Genomic DNA, 16,454 nt, shown 5'->3' with positions numbered 1-16,454 from the left:
AGCTGTGGGATGTTGGTTTTTTTCTTCTTTTTTTCCTTCTTGTTGGGGAGGAGGGAAGAGGAAGATTGATTTAATCCTTTAAAAATAAGTGGCTCGTCCTCAATGTGCTCTGGATGGCCGACATCCTGTGTTGTACTTCGAAAATGCATGGCCTTTTTTTTTTTTTTTTCTGTGAAAAGCTTACAGCCGAAAACGAGACTGCATTGATATTTTGCTGCAGAGTTGTTGCCTGTAGGTAGGCTTTAGATGGAGCTGTTCTGTGGAAATCAATCTGGGTAAAGCAATAGCAGCTGCTATTTTGCCAGCGAGCAGAAACAATCGCAGAGGTACTCACTCTACAGCAACGCGACTTGGTAATTGAAGAGCAATTTGGAACGTAAAAATAACCTGAATAAAGTTAGAGAAACAAAACGTTGTCATTTGTCATGTTCTGAAGCCAAAGACTGCAAAAACCTGTTTCTAAAAAAAAAAAAAAAGTGAGTTCTCCCTCATGTAGGGCCATATAGTCCTACATATGTAGGATCAGTGAAAAATTAACCCTCTTTGGAGATAATACAGATTTTTCACTAGTGATGAGGAGACTTTATTTTTTAACATTTGTAATGCCAGCAGGACAGCATGCCCACATGGACTCCATCGGGTTTCCTCTGTTTTTCCTCAGTTCCTTTTCTCATCTCTCTGTCTGTGTTGCCTGCCATCTTCTTCTTCCATCCAATGTAGGCACTGGGAAGCGATCTCACCTGCTTGCGTGGTGGGGCCTGGTGAGCACCTCAAGGACTGAAGAAAATCATGCCAGGATCTCAGCCCCTTGGAAGCTCTTGGGCTCATTTTCCTGAATCAATACAAAGGAAAACAGAATCATCCTTCCAAACAGAAATTACCAGAAAGCCTCCAACAGGGACAGAATACTCGTTCCATACATAAAATGTACATTTGTTTTCCACGTTTATTAATGTATTTTAGGAAGGCTTGAGGATGAGGGATTCTGTGGAAAAATAATGGAGTATTATACTATTAATTTGCATCAATTTCTTAAAGAGATAATTCAATTAAATAGTTCAGCCTTTAGCAACTTTTTTTTTTTTTTTTTTTTTTTTTTTATCATATCTCTTTTTGAACTGTCAGCCACTTGAAGGAACAGCCCTTGATTCTTTCTTGATTGTATGCTAGATGAGGCAATTTTTCCTTGGGGAATAACATTAGCTAAATTAGGAACGCTGTAATTTAAAGGTGATTAAGTACCTTTTGTGATTATTGTTCTATGACTTCAATCTGATAACATTTAAGTGCATGTGTAATCTAGTTTTCTACAGGGCTGCTCACATTTAAGCACAAGTGTGCTTAAATCCTTATAAGATCAGGGCCTAAATGAGCACCACGGTTAAACGTTGTACGGCACACTGATGGGCTATCTGTTTGTCCTGACTGCAATGAAATTTCACACTTGTGCTTCATGCAAAAACACTCAAATTTTTTTATTTTTTATTTTTTTTAAAAAAGGACTTTCATTTACAGATGGAGAAAGCAAGGCACAGGATGGTGACTGGAGATGTTTTGCTCGGAAGGAAAGTCCACTGGGAGCTGGTTGAGGACTCCTCACCTTCTGGCTTTGTGTCCTTCTTCTCTCCAGCTGGACCTCGTGTCTGAGCGCTTCGTGCAGGAGGAGCAGCAGGAACCTCCAGGCAAAGTGACCAAGCCATTGCTCAACCTTCCCACTTATCTCTGGAGAAATACTTTCATTGCTAACCACCAGCCTTCTTGCGGTTTCAGGGGAAGATGCTTCTTGTCAGCAGAGCACAGAATGTCCTGAAGGACGTCAGAGCACGGGGAACTCTTGTACCGTTGACAAATTTTAGGGTTGACATCCGCATGGGGTGGCCAAAGATGCACTCAGCCATCCCACTGGCAAGAAGTGGTGTTGTTTTTTGCCTGTGCAACTGGATATTGTACAGAGTGTCATTACTTTAAAATAAAATGTTTCCTTGTAACGATGGCTCCCGAACACAGAAACAGCCTTTGACCATAATGAAGTTTTGCAAATAATGCTTGCAGGAAGTGATTTGCTATAAATCAATCAAGCAGATCCCAGAAATAACATGACAGATGGTAACCCGACAGTACTGCAACATCACTGCACTGCTTACTTGCACTCTAAACAACCATTTGGGCTCAGGTCTCTAAAGAAAAATGCTGCCTCTCACTCTACAGCTGTCTGAAGCTGAATCGCCATCCCGTAGAAAATTCTATCATCAGAAGTCACTTAAAGGAAAAATAAATCAAGAGTCTGAAATTTTCTTCAATGCAAAAGGAAAAAAAAAAAAAGTTTCAGTCATCAAGACCTTATTTTAATAATTTTTTAAAAATTTTAAATTAAGGGCTTCTTCTTTATTTTTCAGCCATTATGCTACAAACAAAAAATGCAAAATATGAAATTAACACAATCGTTAAGTGATTTGAACTGCGAAAAAAAATAAGAGAATAATAACATTTGAAATAAAAAATACTGAAATAATGAAGTATAATTTTTCTATTTCTGATGCTCCAGTTTGATTTTTTTGTCCTGGGAATCTACTGTTTGTCAAAACCCCGATGTTTCCATTTTTCACGATCTAGTGCTTTCTGACAGCCCACTCCACCTGCACACCCAGCAAGGTCTCTCCAGGCTATGGGTATGTGATGGGGCACGTGTGAGTAGCAGCAGTTCAGCAGGGTGCTCTTCATAGCCAGTGCTTTCAAACTTGCAAGGTGAAAGCCATTCCCTTGTTTTGCGTGCCCAATACTCTCATTACAATTTACTGAGGTTTGAAACGCTTGCTTCATTTGTCTGTTGAATACCTGCTTGCTGCTTTGTCGCTGCATGAAGAGTTGTTGCCTAGTACGGAGCAGACAGCACCGATTTATTAACTGAAGCACAAATGCACTCCTTGAAAAACAACCTCTTCTTTACAGAAGGGTTTTTCCTCCATCCTGTCCCATATGCACCGTGCATTCTGCAACCTGTCATCCTTTTACCCTGGAAATGAAGGTTAGACAAGGTACTATTTGTGTTAAAGTCTGTTCCAGAAACGGAGTGTCTGAAGAAAGCAAAGCAGTTTGAAGTTCGCCTGCTGCCTTGCTGCATGTCCCTCTGTCCCAGGGCCCTGGGCAGCCATCGGATGCTCCGTGCATGACAAGTGGTGGCATTGCTGCCACCACTGCGGCCATTTCGTGTGGATGGCTTCGAGAGAGGGCCTGGGACAGAGCCAGGGCATGAACAGCCCCGTTGGAGCTGCAGGGGTGCTTCCCACCCACGTGAAATGTAAAGGCAAGGGGGAAAATGGCTCTGCAGGCATGGCACCTGTCCGGCATTTTTCATCGCTGCTAAATTCACATGGGGACTGTAATCCATCCTGTGCATGTGCCTAAGCCCTGTCTGAAATGTGAAGCAAAACGTGATGGTGTGCTGCTCTAACTCTCCTCAGGCTGGGATTAAATAGATGATAAATAATAACAGGGAATAAGAGATAAATAACTGTAATATCATTTTAATTATAACACTCAGATTTCTAAATTTCCACCTCAGTTACCAGCTGCACGTGTACCTGCATGTGCCTGTATAGATGGAGACAAAAAAAAAACCCTCACTTTATGATATATTTTATATTTTCCTGCCTCTCCACCTGGCTCTCATTAAACACTGTGGTAACACAGCCTGCCCTTCCGCTGGGGTTAGCAGCACGGGGGGCTTCAGGCCTCAGCTCCCTGAAACAAATGGGCACATGCCTAATTTCAGTGCCATGAAGAGTCTCAGAGTCCTCTGTGTGTTTGCTGCATGCCTCCGATGTTATCAGATTCACCACACACATTTTATTATTTTTTTTCATGAGGTTTGCGTGACCTCGGCTTCTCTGTGTGTGTGTATGAACGGAGAATTTTAACCTCCATGTTTTGCAAAGCTGGGGATTCGACCTAGCGAATCTGAAAAGTAAAATTATTTGTAAAAGGCTATGTTTCGTGCAATCTGCACTAACTTTTAAGCACAGCTCTGTGTTTGTGGGGCAGGACGAACAAACAAGAGGCCTGTGCTCAAAGCTGCTGCTGCTTGCACTAGGCCAGGGCTGCATTTCCAGCTGCTTGTGTCTCTGCTGACCCATCCCACCTGCCATTTTCCAAGCGGGTGGGCAGCGCTTTGAAGGTTTTTTCCCCCAAACACCCCAAGTTTGGGCAATTACAACACATGGCAATAAGAAAACCCTTCCCTCCTCAGGTCCAGCAGCGGGCGGCGGCGGGACGCGAACCCGCGACCTGCCGAGCACCGGGGCCGAGCCGCGGCGCTGCTGAGGCGGCGGGGCGGGGAGGGGACGAGGAGGAGGAGAAAAAAAAAAAAAAAAAAAAGAGGAGGAGGAAAAAAAAAGAGGAGGAGGAGGAGGGAGCGGTGGGTCTGCTCCCGGAGCAGCCAGGCAGCGGCTCTGCTGCAGCCTGCTCCCTTCGCTCTTCCAGATCCCTCGCCCCGCGCCATCTCCTCTCCCATTTTTTCCTCCCCCCTCTCTCTCTCTTCAAATCTATTTATTTTTATTTTTTTTTTTTTATTTTTTCTGCGTTTTTTCCTCCGGCCGGCGATGGATGGCGGCGCTGCCCGGCTGCGGGAGCTCGGCGCCGCCTGGGCTGGCGGCCCCCGGGTGCTGCTCGGCGGGGCTGGGAGCTGCGCCTAGGCGGGGGGCACCGCCGCTTCGGGGGGGTTTTACCCTTTTTCCCCCGGTTTTAAATGCTTAGAGGCGCGGGTATTTAGCACTCGGGGTGTTTATTTTTTAAATCTATTTCCTCCCCTCCTCGCCGCCCGCAGCTGTGTTTGGCGTGAGGTGGGAGAAGGAGGCAGGCTCGCTGCTTTCCGCAGCCTGCTGAGGGGGGGTCGCGGCGCTTCGTGCCTCCTCCCGGGCGAGGAAAATGGAGGCTGTGATCGAGAAGGAATGTAGCGCGCTCGGAGGGCTCTTCCAGACCATCATCAGCGACATGAAGGTGAGAGGCAGCGGGGAAGAAGGGGGCAGGTGCTGGGGAACCCCCCCCAAGCCTGGGCACGGCGCCCAGGGAAGCTCACGGCAGCGGGGGGGGACCTGCCCCACTGAGGGGGCTTTTGCAGGACCCCCCCCTCAGCTTGCTGGGACGTGCAGGCTGTTACCTTGCAGCCTGAAGAGCTTTTTTCCAACCCTATGAAATCGAGAAAACGATAATATGTCTGTTTTTCCCCCCATTTTCCCCTCCTCCGCCTTTTATTTTTCGTGATTTGGGGTGGACGCGGAGGAGCCGCGCGGTGCCGTGGGGTGGGGTCGCCTCAGGTTTGGGGGGGCTGCGAGGTTCAAAACCTCCCCGGCCTGGGGAGATTGCTCAGGAGTTGAACGTGCGCCTGGGTTAGGATGGGTGCCGGGGCGGTATTTTGGCTTTCCGAGGGGGTATTTGGGGCTTCGTGTATGTGCACGCAAAGGTCTCGGCTTCCCAGGTGGCTCCTCTCCTCCGCCAGCCACCAGAAAGCTCTGCGCAGCCCCACGCCAGCGGCTCCGAAAACACCCTTGGCATCTCCGCAGGGATCATTTTGGATGAGCGGACGCCTCCCACCCTTGGCTTGTGGCAACAAACAGCCCCAAAGCCCTTCTGCGTCGTGCCACCCGTGCCCTCCCCGCAGCCGGAGTACTGCAGAATACTGCAGTGTGCCCCCGGACAAGGGCAGCTCAGCTCCCTCCAGACGTGGTGGCCTGGAGATGTGTAGGGCGATGGGGTGGCCGTGGTGGTTTAGGGGCAGCGGGGACAGCGTGTCCCCAGCCTGGGTATTGGGGTGGGAGTGAGGGATCGGCCCCCAAGGAGCCGTGCAGGGAGGGCTGCAGGAGAAGCGATGCTGAAGGAGGACGGGAGCTGCTCCTCCAGGGAGCCTGGGTGCAGGTGGACGGCGCCTGGCGTGGTTTTGGGGTGGAGATGCCGCTTGCACGAGAAGTTATTTTTTTGGCAGGGGATTTCACGCGAGCAGATCATGGGGAGATGCTCGATGGGATGCGGGGAGGAGGGGGCGTGCGTGCGGGTAGCTGTCAAGACAATGCTGCAGTCCTCGCTGCCGCGCTCCTCGTGCTGCCAGCCCCCTTCAATTTTGAAGAACAATTGCACCTTAAAACAAACCCACAACACCCACCCCGGACAGGATACGATCCCAAACCCCGGGATCGTTTGCAGGGAGCATGCAGGAGCTTTCCATGCCCCATAAAGTGTCATTCGGGGACCCAGCTTGAGGGTGTTCACTCCTGGCTCCTTCCCACCAGCGATCCCTTGCTCTTCAGCACGCTGACTTATTTATTTATTTCCTCACACACTGGTGCTTGCCTGGGAACGCCGCTCCTCAGGAGCGTGTTGACATGAGCGTATGGAGATGGGCACAGGTGTGGATTTTTTTTTTTTTTATTTTAATCCTCCATAGCAGTGGAACCTGTTTTGTGATCCGGAGGTTACTGCGGTATGGGGGGGGAGGTTTGGGAAAAATCACACCAGATCCTTAGCGGCGTGGTGGATGTTTAGGGTTTTAAAAAAAAAAAAAAAAAAGTGCTTGCTATTTAGCACGAGTGGAACAAATAATTTTTCACCTGAGCTTCAATTTAGGGCAGCTGATGAGACGCAGGAGGGTTCTTTGTGATTTGTGCACAAAGGATTGTGACGATTTCTGGGGGGGGGGGGAGGGAGAAAAAAGTAGCTATTTTTCTATTTTTGACAGCTAACCTGAACCTTTCAGCTAATCATACCTTCGGTAGTAGAGTGCAAATTAGCAATTGAAGTGCTGCTTCACGTAGTCAGGTCTGTGTGGGCAGGCTTCTGGCAGGATCTTGGAGGCTTCGTGTGGGGGTCTGCCCACACAGCCCCGTGCCCTACCTGCGCCTGCCTCACCTGGCAGGCGGAGATCGAGGCCCCGAATGCCCTGCAGTGCTGAGGGATCTGCTGCAGCATCCGCCTTTTTTTTACCTGAATAATTTGCAGGTTCTTCTTAAATCATATCGCTCTGCCTTCAGCTTAGCTGTGAAGGCAGGAGGGTTGATTGACGAGACCCTGAAATTGCTCTGAATTTTGCCAGTGGCTGCAGATAGGTGCTGCAGCTAAGGTGATGGGGATACAGACAGATTTTGGTCTTCATGTGCTAATAGCAGACGAGCTCAGGTGGACCCGTGGTTAACTTGGAGCTCTCCTTGATGTCAGCAAGGTTACAGGAACAGGAATGGCAATCCTGAGCGATGGGATTGCGTGGTTCTGGTTGGCTGAACTCTGAAACTTAATGAGGGCTACGTATGCAAACGGGACTGGTGTATCCCAGGGTTTGGTGGCAGGGTTATCTCCTGGTGCCTGAGGATGAACCTCTTTCCATGGCTTCTCCAGAAGCCCTGAATTTTTCTCCCATCTTCTACCAAAAATAGCTTGGTGATTAATACTCAACCAAAAAAGCTCCAAAAAAAAAAAAAAAAAAAAAAAAAGAAAGTGTAAAGCTGTGTGATTCAGAGAAACGAGGTTACCGAGTTAAACATAAGAATGGATTAGGAAAAATCCCATTTAGGCAGCATTTTAATGCATATATGGTAACTTCAGTGACCTGGTAAGGGAAATCCATGTTTCCTACGCAAAATGAGGGTCACGTTTGTCGAGTAGCTTGGAAGTGTATGTCGTGACAGAGCTGGTTGTGGAAAATCCATGACGGGAATTGTACTTGGCCACCATGCTCTAGAATTGGGCATTTGATGCTCGAGGGTTTCAAGCTGAGATTAAAGAATTGTAAATGCTGAAAAGCTCATCCCATCCTTACGGTTTTGTCCATGGCCACAGCCCCGATGCTTCCTGTGATGGCAGCGTTAAGCATGTGGTGCTTAGGATTTGTTATATTCTTATGTGTAAATCTCTTTCCAAAGTGCTAGAAGTTTATAAAAGAGAAAATAAAGCCTGTATGGCCCCTCGGAGGGGTACTGGCGTGTGCTGTGTTCAAAACGCCGAGTGTGCAGGTACGAGGGGGGCTTTGACCTCTTGGCGAACAAAATCAGAAAGTTCCCAGAGGAAGAGTGAAATTTGAGAAAAAAAACAGATTATTTTTCCAAGCGTGTGCGCTTTATTTGTAGTCTCTTAACTGAAATCTCAATCAAACCAACATTTTGCTTTGGGTGGCTGCTTTAATCCTGCAAAGGAGGTGAGCTCCCTGGGATGAGGAGGCAGCGGTGCCTTTGCCTTCAGCCATGCAAAGCTCCTGACCTTGCTTTGCATCCGAGAAGGGAGCGAGCATATGGGCACGAGAAATATTTCAGTTTTTGCAGCCTCTTATCTCCCGTGGGGATGTGGCTGCTGAGAAGCAGTGTTTTAATCTCCCTTTTTGCGGAAGACGGAGCCGGGGGTGGTCGCAGCAAGGCTTAGGAGCCATTTGGTAAGTCAGGCACGGCTCGCCTGTGAGGGCTGGCCTCGTGCTGGTCACACCGGTGGTATAAAGCGAGTCAAAATCAATAAATAAACGCTTCCTGGAGCAGATAGAAACGCCGAGGCTGTTCCTGTGACAAGTACAGCTGCAGGTCCTCCGTGTCCGCGTTAATCCGAGTCTGCCTGCGTGTGTCGGGGAAGCTGGGCAGAGCTGTTTTCCCCTGACCAGCAGCGATACCACAGCTCTCCTGCAGCTGGGCTTTATTTGGAGCCTGGCATCTCTGTGGGGATGAGGAATGCTCAGTTCAGTGACTTTAAGGTCTCGTTTCAGCCCAGCTGTTGAGGATGGTAACGCTTGTGAGGAGAAAAGCTGAATGTGCAGGTGGAGGCTGGGACCAACACACGTGCTGGGTGGCACTGGGACATCCTGATCTAATCCAAACCCAGAAAATCAATATTTATCCCCTCCCAAAAAAGCATGAAATGAGTTCGCTTCCCCCCTTACACAGATTCTGCTTTTCTTCTGCATTTTCTTGCCCTCGAAGGCTGGCGCAAACCCCTTTAGGTGTGTTTGCGCTCAGCCAGCCTTACTGATTGCTTCCCCTTGCTGCCTCCCAACAACCTGCCTGCCCAAACATTTGGTTTGCTTACGCTGGAATTCCTCACCCTGCCGGAGCAGCTGCAGCATTTATTATTTTTAGGGCCATATCCTTGATCCAGGCCCTCCTGTACGAGCGCTGACAATTCCTACAACCGCCGCGCATTCGCTGTGGAAATGCATCCAAGGCTGGCTCGTTCTGGGGCACAACGAGGGCGAGGAGTTTTGCTTAAAGCCTTTTAAAAGGACTGCTTTCAGGCCTGGTGGCATGCCAAGGGCTGCACAAGGAGGCTCGCCGCCGTGGAAGCGTGGAAGGAGCTGCACAGCGCTGCATGGAGCACGATCGACTCAACAAACGTTGGAGGACGAGAGGTCTGTGCAGTGTCAGAGCTGGGTAATGCCAAGCAGAGGGTGATCGTCAGGAGGCTTTGCTGCTTCTTTCCTCAGTTCTGAGTGTGTGTGGTACATATTTTTTCCAAGATACAGAAGTTGCTGCAGCTGATGGAGGATTCTTGTGTACCTCTTGTGCCCATCAGCCTGTTTTCAGCTCGTGAAAAACACATTTTGGGTTCATGGCCTGCCAAAGGACAGCGTGGCCTTAACGAAGGGCAGAAAGCACTTGGTGGCTGAGAGCAGGACAGGAACAGTGGCTGAAGAGGTGTTTGCTCTGCTTCAGAGGACGGAGAGGTTTGAGTCAGTGCCACAAAGAGGCTGCTACAGAAATGCATTTGCCTCTTCAAGTGTTTGTTTTCCAGCTCAAAACGACGCCTGCCGTGGTGCTGCCCCGTGGCCTGGTATCTCTGCTGCCCTTTAAGGATGTTAATTGACGTCTTCCTGCTGGGCTGTGAGATAGCCCGAATGCCGAGGTGTTGGGAAGGGCTGGAGACAAAATGTCTGGTGGCCTCGTGGTTAAGACCATAGCAGCTTTCATCTTCAAAGCGCCGGGGAAGCGTGTGACTTAGCTCCCAAGAATGGCTCCCATTTTACAGAAAGGCGAGCTATGGCTGCAGGTTCAGTCGCTGCTACTCCTTTCCCCTAGGACAAGAAGGGATCGGGTACCTGGGTACCTGTGGATCACTGAGTTAATGAGGGGATGGTTTTTAAGCTGCCAGTGCTGCTGTATCCACCCACAGCCCACGTCACTTTCTTGCTGCTGCTTAAGACGTGTTGCTCTTCCCCGTGTGATAACCCAAAATTTTGAGGCAGTGGAGATGCTGTCTGCAAATGAACGATCAGCTGGCAACACAAGTGTGTTAAACTCCTTTTTGTAACTGAAATTAGGGGGTGTCTCTGCTTCTGACGGGAGCACCTTAAACATAGGGTGGTGGATCACCAAGAATTTGGCTGTCTGGCAAGGCAGTGCACGAGCTCTGTATTTTTTGCTCTTCTAGTCAACCAACCTCGGTGTTGTGTGGGTCATTTTAATTCTAGGATGCCTGGTGTACGCACAGCGGCGAATAAATCACCTTGGATGTCTTTAAAAGCACACAAGTAAGAATGAACTTGTGAATGCTGATTTTGTTGGCGTGCACAATGCTGTTGATAACCACGTAGCTAGAGAGATCTGGTTCATGGTATGGAAAGGTTCGGATTCTTTCGTTCCCGTTTTTGTCTTCCACATAAACTGCTACCACACTTCTTATGCAAGATTGAGATTTTTTACCAGGTACCCTAGGTTTGTGCTTTGTAGTTTCACAGCAGCCCTTTGTGTAATGGTGTAAAACTTCGTGTTAAGGTGCCTCTCGTTGAAATCGTCCATGATCAAACCAAAATAACTTGGAGTTTGGAAGAGATTATTTCTTTTCTCACGAGTGAAATGAAGAGCAAGGAGCTGGGGACAAGCACGCTGGCACTTCATGAACTTTGGCTCAACCTTGGCAATAAAACACTAAAATCTGCTGCCTGGCAGCCACCTCTTCCCTGGTGCGGTACTTCTGTGGTCAGTTCAGATGCGTGGCAGCATCTTGGTGCCAAAGTACTGATGTTTCTTGGGTCCTGGAGATTGTTTTGAATGCCCCTGCGATGGAGATTGTGCAAAGACCAAGCAGTGAACACCCAAACCAGGGTGTCTCCTGCTCCTGCGGATGCCTTGGGAAGAAGTGATGAAACCTCAGTGGTGGTGGTGGTACCAGCACAGGGCTGTTGGCTCTGCTTCGAGACTGTCATGTATGGGCATTAGCTTGAATGAGTGCCTCTTGATATTTTAATTATCCTAGTTTTGATCCGGCTGAAATATTGTGGGTTTAGAAAATAGCTGCCGAGTATGCACGGTGGCCGCTTAATGAGTCGGCGGATGAAAGGCGGTATTGATGAGTCTCCGAGGAGAAATCTGCTATTCAGGCTTGCAAACTTGTTTAGACCTGCAGGGAAGAACGTGGAACTAAATGCTTCCTCGGGAAGACTACTTAATGTCCAGCTTTTTTAATGCAGCATGGGATAAAAGGTTCCCCAGAAGCTGTGGCTAAGTTGTTTTGTGTTTTTTTTTTTTTTTTTTTTTTTTCCCTCTTGTGAATAACTTCCTGTGTTTATAGAGAGGGGCAGACTTTATGTTTATGCATGATATATTTATATATTTTCTCACAGTACAACTTTTTTGTTTGCTAATTACCCAATCTAGCTTGGATTTAAATCAGGATGCGTTGGAGTTGGGTTTCTTTGTCTTAAGTGCTGTGAACCTGGGCTGCAGATGGCAGAGGTTTGACGTGGTCCTTATCGACCTTATTGGCTTTGTTAAAATGCAAGTTAAAGGTTTTAGAGCTCTAACAGCAGAATCGTACCTGATTTGTGGCCCCTTTTAAATGGTTACTGAGCTCTGCTGAATACCTATGTTCTCGCTAAGTGTGTGTTTCATTATTCACGGAGCTGGTCATCCTTTTGAGTTCTTCGAATGGTTTTGGGAATGCAGAAATCGCTGATGGCCCTGTGCTTCTTCCCAGGGGGGTGACTATCCTCTCCTGCGGTTTCCTGATTGGGTTCGTCTCGATTTTATCAAAACACTGTACCATTGCCCGTCTCCTAGAGTAGCTTGTTCTCTGTGTCCCAATTCTCTGTTTAGATTGCAAAACAAACAGTCTTGAAAACACGAGTGCTGCCGTGATGTGTAGAAGAAATATCCAGTAGGCAGTTTTTTTAATAGCGTACGAGGCTTCTTCAGTAGTGTTTTGCTGCATAATTTGCAGTGTTGTGATAACTTATATATCACCTTGTGAAAGCAAAGCTTGGCATGTGTATTTATACCGTGCACACTGAGGGAAACTCATTTCCAACCCCCTGCCCGTTCCCTCAACACGTAGCAGAAATAATGGAAATGGGTGTATAGATACAAGACTTTGATTTTAATTACCCCTGCTTTTAGTTCCTGGAGGGTAGTTACAGGTTAAATGACATCTTAATCTGATCTTTGACGTGCTTTTGCTTTCACTTGCAGGTACAAACTCTGTGTTTGTACCTGCATCCTCTTCCAGTCAGTGATTTGCATGTTTGGTTCTTGTGAAAGGCTTTTGGTTGTATGAAATCAGTACTGGGGCTTGGTTGGCTCACTTCTGCTTTTGAATTTCAGGTATATCTAAAATGGGGTAAATGAAACCAAAGTAATCATGGAAGAGGTAGTGTGTCCACCTCTTCATCTTCATCTGCATCTTCATAAAGAGTGAGATCTCTCCCACTAATAAAATTCATGGTTCAGTCTGTTGGAAGACTGATGTTATTCTGGGGAATGGATGGAAAAAGAGGCAGCTTAGAAAGCTTCATGAATTGCTTATTTTTCAACCTAAAAAGAGGAAAAGCCTACAAGCAGATTTATTTATTTATTTATTTATCTATTTTTCAGATGAGGAACAGTCATTAGGAACTTCATGTCAGCTGACATTCAGTCTCACCTCACCTGTGTCTTGCAAGAGCTTTTGGGACGTAGGCAGTGTTATCCACGAGCCAGGTTGGACCAAACGTGAGGGTTGTGCTCAGAGATGTGTGAGCGTTGGGCAGTGCTCTGTAACTCCTGCAGTTGTGACCGGCCAAGCGCCCTTTTCCCCAGTTGACTGCTGATTTTTTTCGGAAGAGAGGAAGAGCTTCCAGTGCCAGATGCTAGCTGGGTGGGGAAATTGATTGTCAGCCGCTGCATCTTCCCATGTGCTGAGACATCTGTGGCCGGAACCCCTTTTTTCAGGCTGTCAATTGTTTTCCTGTCCCCTTCCCCTCCACTTCTTCCTGTTTTTTTTCTCTTGAAGGCCCCCTGGAAAAATGATAGCCTCTACGTGCAGACCATACTGACTTACACGGGCCATTTTTTTTTGAGTGTCTAACATCTGTGAGTTTGGTGTCTAGCACAGTGAAGTCTCTTTGCTCCTTGTAGGTAGTGCAGTGCGTACCACAGAAAGGAAACAGCCATAATAATCTTTCAGATTCTGATATCAGATGAAACTTTATCTACACGTTTATGTTTTTAGGCATCATTTACTTAGAGGTTGGGAGGACACGTGTAGTAGCAAAGTTCCAGTTTTGTTCCAGAGGTAGGTGTGAGCCATTCGGATGTGTTACTAGGGTGTGAAGCTGGGTAACAGCGCTGTGTATTTGGGACTCAGCTTCTCAGCTGGTCATAGCTGAATGCTGACACTGAGGTGGAGAAGTCCAGCTCCTGTAGCTAGCTGGAGTCGTGCTTTTTTTCCCCTTCCTATTGAAGTCTGCTGATAGTCAGTCGGTGCCTTTCTGGAGGGCACACAGCTCTTGTTTGATAACCTGTGAGATAAAACCAGGGCACTGCCCGCCAGGTCCCTTTTCTCTCCTACCTCTTTAGCTGGAACAGCTAAAATTAGATTCTCAATTTGCTTTACTGTAGAGCAGCTCTGCCTTTTTCCCCGTGCCCTGAAAGTTTAGATGGGTTGGTGCTGTGAACAAGATACCGAACTGTTTCTGCTGCCTTTGTAGTTGCATCCCAGCAAGGGCTGATAATGTGGCTGAAAAGCCTTGGTGATAAATGAAAGCTGTGAAAAGAACACAGCTGAGGTTTTTTTAAAAGATGGGGTGCGTCTTGTCTCCGGGATTCAGGGTGCCTGGGAGTAAATTATTAAAGGAAGTAAGTGTCTTTTCACTTAATGGAAAAAAAAAGCAAAAGAATTGTAACTCCTTAGGAGGAGGAGTGACAGAACAGTTTTTAACTGTCAAGACTGCTGGTACTCAAGTTGTAATCTTAAATAAATACAACAAACTGGGTTCCTGTTCTTGCCATTAGGTGTAATCGATAGCAATTTCAGTAAAATTGGATCCTTTGCTGCAAGTCTTTTCTTTATTTATTGAGAAATCCCTGAGCTTCTCTTTTGGGTTTCTTCTACCACAGGATTGCTGGCCTGAAAGGAAGGGAGAAAATCCAAAGTGCTAGTGACAGGATCATGAAGTAATTTGGGTTGGAAGGATCTGTCTTTAAAGACAGATCATCTCTGCCCTTCCCTCGTGTGGTGTGTTGACCTTGGCCAGCTGCTGGATGTTCTCCCGCTCCTCTCATTCCACAGGGCAGGATGCAGCAGTAAGAAGAAAATGCTCATGGGTGGAGTCTCTGAAGGAAAATGTTTTGCCCGTGACGGTAGTTGGTAGGCATACTCAGCTTGGAAGGTGACCTTTATCACCAACTAAAATAGATATAAATGGCGAGAAAGAGGGAAAAATGAGAACACCTTCCGCCCACCTACCCCAACAGCCCCTTCAGGAGCACCCTGCTCCTGTGGGGGCTCTGCGGGGCTGCCTGTGGGCCTGGAGCCCCTCCTGCCCTCCTCCTGCTGGGGCCTGGGCCCTCTGCTGCTTCTCCCTCGCCCTGGGCCTCCTCCTTGGACTGTGCCTGCTCTGCCGTTTCGGAAATCTGTTTTCCCTGAGGTGCCACCAGCTTGTTGCTGGGCTCTGCCCTGCCATGGGGCCTTTGGAGCCACCACAGAGGCCCTGCAGCCGCAGGCCAGCACCCGGACACAGACACCCGTGGTCTTCCAGCACTCTCCAGGCACGATGCTCATGTCCATGATCTTTTTTTGGGTGAAGTTTCACTGAATGAAGGTGGTGCCACCTCTCCTGCCCAGTGGCAGGCAGGGAACGAGCAGCAAGCCAGCACACATACAGGCTGAGGTCCTGTCCCCAGGAGCCACAGCCACGTCTGCCCAGACTTTAATGGGTCTGGGTGTTCTTGTCCAGCACTTGCAGGTGCTTTCCTCCTTCAGCCTGGTGCCTCTCACTGCTAATTATGGTATTTGTCCCTGAGGGAAAGCTCTTCAGTGTCCTAATTGTGGGCTGGTGAAGGAGGTGACAGGCATGAGACACCATTTTGTTTTTCAGCCCGGAGGCAGAAAGGCGATGCCCTGTCTGTTTTCGGTGTAAATCAGCTGGAGCGTGGCTGGGCACTGGCATCAGGTGACTAATGGCTTGTAAAGCAGCTCATTAAGCTCGAAGGTGTGATAATGGCATCTTCTGAGCCACAGCCTCAATCAGGAGCTGAAGGTAGGGACTGTGGTGGGACTTGGGGCCTTCATGCCTTGGGAACAAGTGTTTCGTAGGGAGACATCTGAGGAAGAAATAACAATTAGGCCCAAATTTCCTCTGGGGAAATAACCCCCAGATTAAACCATTAATGATCTTCGAGAAGACCACTTAAAGCCGGGTTGTAACAGATTCCTATTTTACTCCGTGAGGAGCCAAAGAGAGGATTTGTGACCCAGATGCCACTGCTCTTCTGCGGGTTTCTCTGAGCAGGACTGAGAGGTGAAGGCAGCCTGCTGCTCGTACAGATAATGCAGAGACCTGACATTTAAAGGGGGAAAACTGATTTCCTTTAGTGGCTGCTTGCAATTGGAAATTGCAGAAGGAGCTATGGGAAATGCAGCACTTAAAAATACTTTATTACTCTTCCAAAAACGACTTTACATTACAAAAGGACTTCTTAGACAAAGACAGCGAATTCTTCCTACTGTTTCTTTGTGTTTAAATTAAGACAGTACTACAAGTTGAATTAGGTTTTATGGCTGTTTTGGTGTGTGGTTTCCACCACCGCTATATTTCTCCTGTTGACCGCTTTGATGAAAGGTGGAGCAGTTATTCCAAATGTTACTTCAGCGAGGATATGAGAGAGGGGCTGCCTTGCTTGAGGTGGCATGTGAAGAGATCACGGGGAAGGAGCTGCGCCTGGGGTGCTGGGGACCTGCAGTGTTTTTCCCAGAAATAGTTGAGCTCTTGTGCTGTCTTCTTGGTTTGGCCCCCAAGCATCACTCAGTGACCTCCTTGCTTCCCAGGTGCTGCAGCTGGGGTAAAACCCCTGGTAATAGGATCTGTGAAGTGGCAGGTGTCAAGCACTTCTGCTTCGGGTGTAGGGATTGAGGGGTTTTGGTTTCAGCAAGGATACGATGCTGGAAGTGCTTTTTGGAGAAGCTCCCAGGAACAGAAAGATTTGTGTTCAAGGCTTGAGTTGTGTGTTACTGCGAGAGAGCTG

At 48.0% G+C, this 16,454-nt stretch overlaps 1 protein-coding gene across 9 annotated transcripts in view; it reads left to right on the top strand.

Moving 5' to 3' along the window:
- The first annotated feature begins 4,424 nt into the window (after positions 1 to 4,424).
- The window catches only part of MTSS1 (MTSS I-BAR domain containing 1), a 119,244-nt gene continuing 107,214 nt past the window's right edge, over positions 4,425 to 16,454 (top strand). For all 9 annotated transcript variants that reach the window (XM_084281736.1, XM_084281732.1, XM_084281738.1 and 6 more), the window contains exon 1: positions 4,425 to 4,995. In XM_084281736.1, the coding sequence (XP_084137862.1) occupies positions 4,924 to 4,995 (72 nt within the window). In that variant the 5' untranslated portion in view covers positions 4,425 to 4,923. The remainder of the gene's footprint in view (positions 4,996 to 16,454) is intronic.

The sequence above is a fragment of the Netta rufina genome (assembly GCF_964035555.1).
Source record: "Netta rufina genome assembly, chromosome: 2".
Taxonomy (NCBI): Eukaryota; Metazoa; Chordata; class Aves; order Anseriformes; family Anatidae; genus Netta; species Netta rufina.
Note: the sequence above shows the minus strand (reverse complement) of the source record. Positions and strands in the feature narration are given on the sequence as shown.